Here is a 9,558-nt window from a genome sequence, read left to right as displayed (position 1 = left end):
GGAGCAGGCCTTCCAGCTGTCTTAGAATGTTTTTGAATTCAACATCTTTGACCATACAGAGGATGCGGGGTGGAGACCCAGCTAGATGGTCCATAATGAACCCTCCATGTTTGCAGGAAGAAGAAAATGGAAGAAATAGGAGGAAAGGAAGCCATAGAGACCAGCACATGGGAGTCTGGTAGGCGACAAACTCCAAACAGTGTCGTTTCATACCCAAGCCTCTGCCCGAGGACCAAACACCAAAAGTGAGTTTCAGTTCTCCAGCTGGAGCATTTAGGTGGGCTGGGTGATTCCCTCCTTTCCAAGAAAAGGAATTTATGGTAAAAATTGTCCTTAGGAATAGTAGGAGGAAAAATGGTTTTGTAGTAGAATTTCTTACCCCATGCCTCTGTTTAATGGTTTAAAGCATGCAAGTGTGAGATCTGTGGGCCTGGGGTTCAGCTGCACTGGCACAGACCCGAGCCTGGCCTTGGGTCCTGGCATGGCACACACTGAGACCTGTTTTCCTGGGAAATACGAGGGAAAAATGAGAAGTTACAGCCCTCCTGCTGCATTTTAGTTTTTGCTGTTTTGCCTCAGAGCCATAGCTATGAAAGTCATTCCGGTGCTCCCTTACGTTAGCACAGGAGATCTTTCAAGTACTTAGGAAACCCAGTTCTTTCTCTTAAGAAAACTGTAATTCAGCATGGGGGAAAGATGGAACTTGATGTGTCTACTTATTGTTCATGCTAACTGGACCCTAATCATCTGGGATTGTAGGGCGTTTGGATATAAGCTGGGCTAAAGCTCAGTTTTACTTCATCTTTGATCAAAGAGTTTACTAAATAAAATTAAACAATACAGAAAAATTCACATTGTTCAAAGACATCTTTTTTCAACTGTGGGTCCCAGTTCTGCAAGAAGTTTATGAGAAATGCATGTTGTTCTGACTCTTTAGGGGTCGACCCTAGAATACCTTCCAGAGTTCTTCATAAAGCAGATACGGTGCTGTGCCTTTTCTCTGGAAAACACACTTTTCTTCAAAAACTATGGTGAGCATGTAACTGAGACACACAGTGGGCCTGTGCTTTTGGAGGTGTGATCGTGAACACAAACGACAGGAACATGAGCATGTGGCAGCATCTGCCTTAGGTTGTTGAATTTTGGATAACGATAGGCAGTAGAGGGCTAATCCTGGGAGTCAGGGTTCTGCCAGAAACACAGGGTGCCAGTGGGGGTCCCTGCTTTACAGATGCTCTGTGTGGGAGAATGCTTAGTATTCACAGAGCTTTCTTCATGAGAAAGTGCCCTAAGGTGCCTTTACTTTGCTCTGTGTGTTTTAAATGCAGGCTTGTGCTGGTAGCCCTGGAGCCTGACAGTACCCAGATAAATAACTAATTTTGCAAATGACAAATGAGTCTGATTTGGCTTTTTGGAGCTATAATTCAGAGACCAACAGTGCCTTTCCTAATTTGGAAATATTTTCTTGCTGGTTTGTATTTTGAACTGTACCCAGCTATCGCTTTCATTGCTATTTCCAAGATCCCAAGAGACCCGCTTCCTTGTCACAGCATGGAAAACACTCAAGAAATCCAAGAACGAAGTGCTTTCATAAAGCATTTATTTTTATTTGAAAACATGATACAGGCATAACATTGCCACAGCCAGTCCAGAGGGGAGCATGCAAATATCAAAAAACAAACAACTTATTGGCATAATTTTCTTTTTTTTGGTTCATATTTTTCCATTTTCAGTGTCAGGATTAGTGTGCTTTGTTATGTGGCTTAACCATAGAATCCTACCCATGGGGTAAAATCTGTAGTGGTATCTAGCTGGGACTACTAAGTGGTTACAAATAAAAAATAAACCAAAACAAACAATACTACACGCTTGTCAGAAGGTTAATAGCACAAGTTAGCAATATCTAAACTAAACATTGAAACATTTTTGTGGGACACAGTGGTGCAAACTGTTCCCATGCTTGGTTTACCCGGACATGAGTGTCACATGTGGAGCTGGGGGAAGGTGTGACCAAGACCAGCTCATCCCAGTGCAAGACTTTGTCAAGGACGTGAGGGCCACGCTTACCTTGGAGCGGGCAGCTTCAGGAGAGAGCTGGATCAGACTGGATGCAGATTTCGAAAGTCTCATTTTATTGAGGAAGAGTGGTGGAGGATTGAAGAGCTGAAATTTTTACTGGGTTCTATTGAGGTTATGAAGTGTCAGAAACTAAAACTGCTAGAATTAATATTGCCCTGTTCCATTTCCCTCCCCATTCCCAAAGGATTGATATTTTTACAGAAAAAGAACTTTGTCCTCCACTACCCTTATCCTTGTGGGTGAGTCTGGAGCACCTGGCCATGGATGGTTCAGTACCTCTGTGCCTTTCTAAATAGAGACAAACCAGCCTGGTGGCGAGGGGACCTGTGACATGAAGGTCTGATTACAAGGACTCTGAATGGCAAAGGGCATAGGGAAGTTTCCCTTGACCTTTACACTTGGTTTCCAAACAGCAGTCAATCAAAACATCCTAGAAAGTAATGCAGATGGCAAACTTCAGCCATTGCCAATTGCAAACCTTTGGAAATTTGCATTTTTAAAAGAACTTCCCAGTTCACTGAGTGGACTTAGAAATTGTTCCAGTCACTTGCTTTTCATAAGACTTTACTAAGTGTCTATAGATTAGCATCATAAAAGTGAATCAAAAAGACAAAAACATTTGGCTTAAAATAAATACTACAAATCAAATAAATCGAGCAAATTATGCAAACCAAAGAAATGTAAACACAAAAATAAAACCACAATCTTTAAAGGTCATCAGATCTGAATCGAGAAAAGAATTCAGAGAAAGGTATTAATTGGTTCAAAGGTAGCAAGGTCACCTTGATTTGACAGAGCTTCAGGTTGACCTGATCCCCACAGCACACGAAGCCTGTTCCTGAGGAGGAGGGGTGGCCATGAAGACTGCATATGGGAGAGGAGGGTTTCTCCCCATCATCTGTGGCAGGACCCCACTGGATGGAAGTCATGTGCAAAGGTCACATGCGTGCTGGGAACAGTATGGGCTGTGTTCGCCTGCATATCCTCAAAGCCCCACTCCACAGTTTGTTCTCTGTGGATTCCAGCGTTATGAGTTGTTTGCCTGCCTAAGAGGTGTGGATTGGAATTGCCCAAGGGCACATAAACGTTATGCAAGCCCCTCAAAAGCCACCCTTGGGGTGGCATTAAAGTCAGCCCAGCCTTTTAAAACGCACTTCACACACGGACATCTGGAATCTGTTCTAATTGACAGGGGGCTGTGCTTCTTGGTTTGCTGTGTTTAGAATGAAGCGGCTACTTAGGGGCACCCAGCTAGGCTAGAGCCACACTGTGCAGGGCTCATGGAGACCTAGAGTAGTCTCTGCACCCACGAGGATACTGCTGTCCCACACCTGTCAACTATGACTGCCTCACTAGACTTCCCCAGTGGCAACATCCACCACCACAACCCAGCCGCACAGGGACGGCTCCATGTGGGCACCGTGACCTCGGAAGGTGGCGTGATCAATGCCGCTCCACAATGGAGATGGTTTCCGGCTGGTTCATTTCAAAAAGGTGCTATATCACTAAGAGGATGGGGGAGCATGGCTTTGTTCTGGGCCTTGACATTTCCATAGTAGGACTAAGAAAATCTAGGAAAAAGGAGGAAAATAAAAAATAATATCTGAAGAGGTGATTTACAGAGGGGCAGAAAAATTCTGAAAACAAATCTAATCTTAAACACAAATGCTTCTATTTTGGGGTTCCCCCAAGCCACAGAAATGGGACAGTTCTTATCCCGTTATTACAGGGACTTGATTAGCTGAATTATGTGGCCCAAAAGAAAGGCAATGGCCTGGGTAATCAGAGACTGAAATATAAAAAGGCTAAAGTGTTTGTTTTAAATCTATTCCTAGAATAGAGAACTCTGTGGTCAGTTGCCCCTACCCACAAGGGTCGCAGCATAAAATACTTACTGAGCAGACAGGCATGTGACAGGGTGAGAGAAACCCCCGCTGTGGCCCAGGATCACGACACTTCTCAGGGTGGTGCTCCTGTGGCACATGTCACTGAGTGTCTGTGCAAAGACTAAAGCGCGACCCTTCAGAAGTGGCTGTTATGGGACACTGTTGCTGTGGACTGCGTGGGCCTGGGCCATCGTCCCATCAGGAGTCCAAAGATCCCCTGGAGACAGGCATCAGAATAATCATACAGCTCATGAGAACAAGGACATGGATTTTGATGGGGGCATTGTCACAGTACGGACGTGGGGGTTGTGACAGGTGCACACTGCTGAGTGGCTCTGGGCAGGCGTGCTGGCCTGGTCCCTTAGCATGCACCTCTCCAGGCTCCCAGGACTTGCTACCTTGCAGCCACCTGTGTGAGCTGCACCTAGTAAATACCTTTCTCTATGTACAAGGCGGAGGGGAGGCAAGCACAGGCCGCGTCTAGGCCACGCGCACGCGGGGCTCCTCTTCCGTCTCCTGGCCCAGGCTGGTGTAGGTGACCGAGGGCTCCACCTGGGCCGAGGCAGGCAAGTCCACGACAGGCCCCACAGGGTTGCGGAACTGCTTGTACACACGGGGGTCCTGGGCTATGTAGGTGGAGGTGGAGGAGTACAGCACCAGCCCGATGAGAATGGTGAAGAAGGACAGCAGGTAGAGTCCTGAAAACTGAAGGCCACAGCGGCAGAGTGTTAGTGGTGAGCAGCAGCCTGGCTTGCTGGAGTCGGGGGCGGAGGAGCGGCTTCCTCCCCCGCAGGCAATGCCCTGGACAGCACTCCTGGCAGGAGGGAATGCTGTTGCCTGCTCTGGCTGGGTCTTACTGATTTCCTTATCTTTTCCTAGACGTGTGCCTAATATGAGGCATACACAGCTAACTGTCCCTACAGTACCAAGCCAATATGTTGGAGTAGCTCACTGAACACAAATTAAAATACATCGAATTAAAAGCAAGAATCTGCAACATCACTCAAGAGTTGGTTGTGGCCGCATTGAACCCACAAGGAAATATATGAATATTCCATCAAGAAATATGGCTGTTCCATTTGAGGGTGTAAAGAGGCCATAAGCAACGATGCCCTCACTGACCCACACTGTCCATTCACCTCAGTCCACACAGACATCATTTGTCTTCCCAGAAGTAACTGTTTTAACTGTGGTGACTGTCTTTGTGGGATCTAATTTTTTTTTTAAAAAGTAAAACAGTTTCAAAATAGTTATCAGGACAGTTCTAATAATTGCATATTTTTGTCTTCATAGTGGTTAGAGTACAAGATACAGGCATCATATCTGGTTCAAACAATATTAGCACAAACCTTTCTTTCAATGAACTGAGAAAATAGGAATCTGACTATCTTTGAAGAGAAAGAAATATGATTTACCGTTCCTGCCCCACCCATAACAAAGCTGTCTATGCAGTGTGCTTCTCCCTAAACTTGCTTGATAGTTCATAGTGGTTCTTCAGGGGACGTGGGTGGGCTTGAGTTTATACAAGTCTCAGGGGTTTATGGAGGTTTTTTGAAAATTATAGAACGTTACATGGATTCTCTTAGGTGAAAAAGTCACACTGCACATAAGGAAGTGAAAGAGGTTGGGGGGGACAGCGCTTTTGCAAAGGTGAGGGGACCGAGGGGGGAAATGGCACAAAGGAGGAAATGACACATGAGCCATGCTGGGAGAGGAACGCAGTCACTGTGTACTGCGACCAGTGACGAAAACACTGAAGAAACAGAACTCGAGAAGCCGGCACAGTGGCCCGAATAGCTGCTGGGGAGACAAGATGACACCTCACTTACTCACTGATCTGCTCACTGTGTTGACTGAGGAGCTTCCTGCAAGGCCTCCTGCACCTTGCTGAACACTGCACTAGGGAAAGAGAAGAGACAGATTGGGTTGTCCCCACCTGTGGCATCTGTAGGGAAACAGAGGCATGGAGGAGTAAAACCCATGGTGTTCACCGTGTGCGGGTCTCCTGTCAGTCACCGGCTAGTATCCTGTTGCTGATATGGTCTGCTTCTGTGGAAAAGGCCTCAATGCTATCTTCCTATTTTATTTTTGATTGTCCTACTCTGGGAGAACCAATAACTGGCAAAAAGACAAATATTCATTGGAGGGTGGAAGGAAAGAGAACAGGGAAATGACCCAGAGGCTCTGAAGTAACTTACAGGATGGGAGCAAAAGCTGAAACCATGCAGGGTTTGGTGGCTTGTGACAGGAAAGGCAGGCTAGAACCCGGCCCTGGGGAAGGCACCATGGGTGCTTGTGGCAGCATTGTGGTCTCTCCCTCTTTTTTTCTCTCTAAAGTGATTTTCTTTCTCGGATGTCCCTCACTCTGTCCCTTGATTCCTTTATTTTGCATGCTTGAGCCATCTGGTAACCATTCCTCAGATGGATTTATGTGCTGGATTCCATTGGCAATGGCTTCATTTAATTAACTTGAAATAATTAATTTTGTTTTCCCTATGGAGATAACTGTGCTTCATTTTGATTTGTGTGTAAAATAAAAAGATAGGAAACAAAGGCCTCTACCTTCATTCCATTGTGAATGATCTCCGAAAACCTGCCTGACCCAAAGCTTGCTTCCTGAAGTTCTGTATTCAAGAGCTTCACCTGTAGCTAAGACTTCAGTGCACAAAACAGTGTGTTCCAGACATTACCATCACCTCAGCTACATACTCAGCTACATCTGAGGCTCATACTCGGGGTCCTGCCAGAGGAGGAGCCTCTCGTGGCCTTGGACATGTGCTGCCTCTCTTGCTGCGGAGGGAGGGAGACGGGGCATTGCAGTTACCAGTGCATTCTACCCACAAACTGGGTTCAGGCCCCAGCTCCCCTCTCCTCCCGCTGTGACTCTGGACTAGTTTCTTAAGCCTCCTGGCCCTGGCTTCCTTGCTGAGCAAGCGCACTGCCTGGTGCGGGTCGAGGGACTGGATGAAGCCTGTGCAGTGCTCCTCAGGGCACCCCTCATGGCAAGCTCCCAGGAACACCCACTTTCCAGCCTCCAGCCCCCGACTCGGGTTGGCCTTCTTCCGGACATGGAGTCACGGAGCAAGTGACAAACCCACCACCCAGTGTCCTTGCAGAGTACAGCTTTAGGCCAGCAATGTCACCTTATTTTCAGTGTTTGTGTGAAACCCTCCAATGTCTGGTGACCTACTTTTAGAGCACCTGTGACAACAGACATAATGAAATGTCTGCAGATTCATATTCCTTGAGTATTTCTAGGTAAAATACATAAATTTCATGCAGAAATTTTAGAATTTCCGTCTCTGGTATAAATGGGTTAACCTAGAATTCTCTCTAACACTGCTCACAAGATAGACAGTTTGGATTCTCATAGGATGGGAGGCATCTTGGAAAGAGCCCTAGGTGTTGTCAGCAGACGGTACAGAAAGTTTCCGTACAGAAAGTTTCCGCTTCCCCAAAAGAGTGGGCCCACAAGCAGTAGGCTTAATCAGGATAAATGCTGGATGATTCAAATGGCAACAAAAAGCTTTATTTTTTTAAAAAAGGAAAGAAAGTTTCAATTCCTTCCTGTTTTTAGCTTAATAGAAAAAAAAACTAAGTAAGAGATGCAAACAGACCCTCCCCTATCTGGATGTGATTGCTGCTGTTTTTTTGTGGACTGTCCACTTTCAAAGCCCACTGGACAAAGCTTCTGGGCATTCTGAGTGCCTAACTCATTATCTGTGAGAAATACCCCCACCCCCAAGCAAGGGCCACAGGAGGTCCTGGAGACTGGTGAGGTCTGTCAGAGGCAGGAGCTCTTTCTTCTGTGGGGTTGGGGACTGCCGTGTGTACCCTGAGCTCACCTGCGCTGAGCATGGCCAAGAACGAGCTGTGTACTGTGGGCTGCAGACCTCTGTGCCCACTCAGCAGTCCTGGGAGGACACAGCCTGTATGCACAGCACCACCACCCTGGGCCAGGACCAATTTCTTATAATCTCAGCAAAAGGAAAGGTTCGAGAACGGATTTTCCCGAGGGGAGGCCAGAGGAAAGAGGTGTGGAAACCAGGAACTCCAATCCTAGGATGCTGTCTGAGCCACCAAGCTACATTAGCCCAGAATCGTCCCTCACTCCCCCGACTCCTGGCTGCCTTGCTGTCAACAGCTGTCCTCCACCTGGCCCTCCTTCCCCGTGCACATCCTCTCCACTCACCCAAACCCAAACACAGGAGTCTCCAGGACCTCCCGTGGCCTTTGCTTGGGGTTGGGGGTATTTCTCACAGATAATGAGTTAGGCACTCAGAATTCCCAGAAGCTTTCTGGCACCCAAACACAGATCCAGGTGGTCTGTCTGGAGCCCTAAGGCAGAATGAACCTCCCCTCCTGAGCAGAAAGCTGACAACAGAGGAGGGTAGAGAGCAGGGCAGTACTCAGAGGGCTGCAGAGGGAGCCAGCGGGGCACAGAGAGCCTGTGGTGAGGCAGGCCTGGCTTCTCTTGGTCCCCAAAGAAGGCCCAGACTGCTGCCTCTGAGTGAGATAACTCTGAAGGTGGCCTTGGGGCGTGTCTGCAGATGACAGCTATACTTGCTAATGAGGAGCTCAGACTGCTGGTTTAATCGAGGAGGCTTTGCTTTTTAAAGGGCTGTATGGTACTTTACATCAGAAAGAGTCCATGGAAAAGAAACTTATTTGTCAGAGGCAGAAGGAGGATTGTGAATGGTGAGGGCATCCTTGGGAAGGGAGGAGTAGGGTGTGACTGGCCGGGCCCCTGGAGTTCTCTGGGGAGAAGGTGATGGCAGATGGAGCCTGAGAGCCAGTGCCATGTGGAGATGGAAGTGGGAAGGCAGAACAAATCCAGGGCAAATGAGCAGGAAAAGATAGTAAAGAAAAAATTTCAATACCCAGGAAGAAAGGGAACCACAGAACTTGGTAAACAAAAATTGTTTAGTCTAAATTGTGTTCCATCTGTTCCCCTTCATTTAAATTTTATGTGTAAGGATGCAGGTGTTTACCTACGCATTCATATGTACATACATGTGTGTATTATGAGTGCATAGATGTGTGTGTGTGTGTGTGTGTGTGTGTGTGTGTGTGTGTGTGGTGCTATGATTGAACCCAAAGACTTTGCACTCAGTCACACTTTGACCCTTTATTTTTTATTTTGAGCCAGGGTCTTGCTGAGTCCCTGAGTTACCTGTCTATCTTTGTCTCCACACAAATACCTCTCTGTGTCCTACTCTGGCTTGCTGCCTTCTGAACCAAGACATCACTTGGGGTGATGCAGAATTTCACAAACAAGATGAACAGGTGGCCACATAATCCTTCCCTTTCTAGCCATCATTCAGTTTATTCTTTTTAATGACACCCAAATCATTAAATCTTCCCATATATTTAACTGGCAGAAAATCATTTTGAAGTGCAGGATCTAGAAATACAGAACCTAGTGTATGTTTAGACATCAGGGCAGCACAGGAGTGGTAACAGGTCACCCCAACAGGTCACCCCAAGATCATGCAGAAGGTTGCTAACTTGGTCTCAAAAGCACAGGGAGAGACATGGGCTCTGAAAACTTCCCAAACATGAGAATGGAAACTGACATTAGGAAGATTAGTGA

General features: G+C 46.8%; 1 protein-coding gene across 1 annotated transcript in view; it reads right to left on the bottom strand.

The window, feature by feature from the left end:
- Positions 1-1,583: 1,583 nt before the first annotated feature.
- Slc35f1 (solute carrier family 35 member F1) overlaps positions 1,584-9,558 on the bottom strand; it is a 307,407-nt gene continuing 299,432 nt past the window's right edge. The window contains exon 8 of the mRNA XM_003479721.4: positions 1,584-4,670. Within this exon, the coding sequence (XP_003479769.2) occupies positions 4,446-4,670 (225 nt within the window). The 3' untranslated portion in view covers positions 1,584-4,445. The remainder of the gene's footprint in view (positions 4,671-9,558) is intronic.

Source organism: Cavia porcellus, unplaced genomic scaffold (genome assembly GCF_034190915.1).
Source record: "Cavia porcellus strain 051 isolate PalLab524CR breed Dunkin Hartley unplaced genomic scaffold, mCavPor4.1 scaffold_24, whole genome shotgun sequence".
Lineage (NCBI taxonomy): Eukaryota > Metazoa > Chordata > Mammalia > Rodentia > Caviidae > Cavia > Cavia porcellus.
This window is presented reverse-complemented; position numbering and strand designations above follow the sequence as displayed.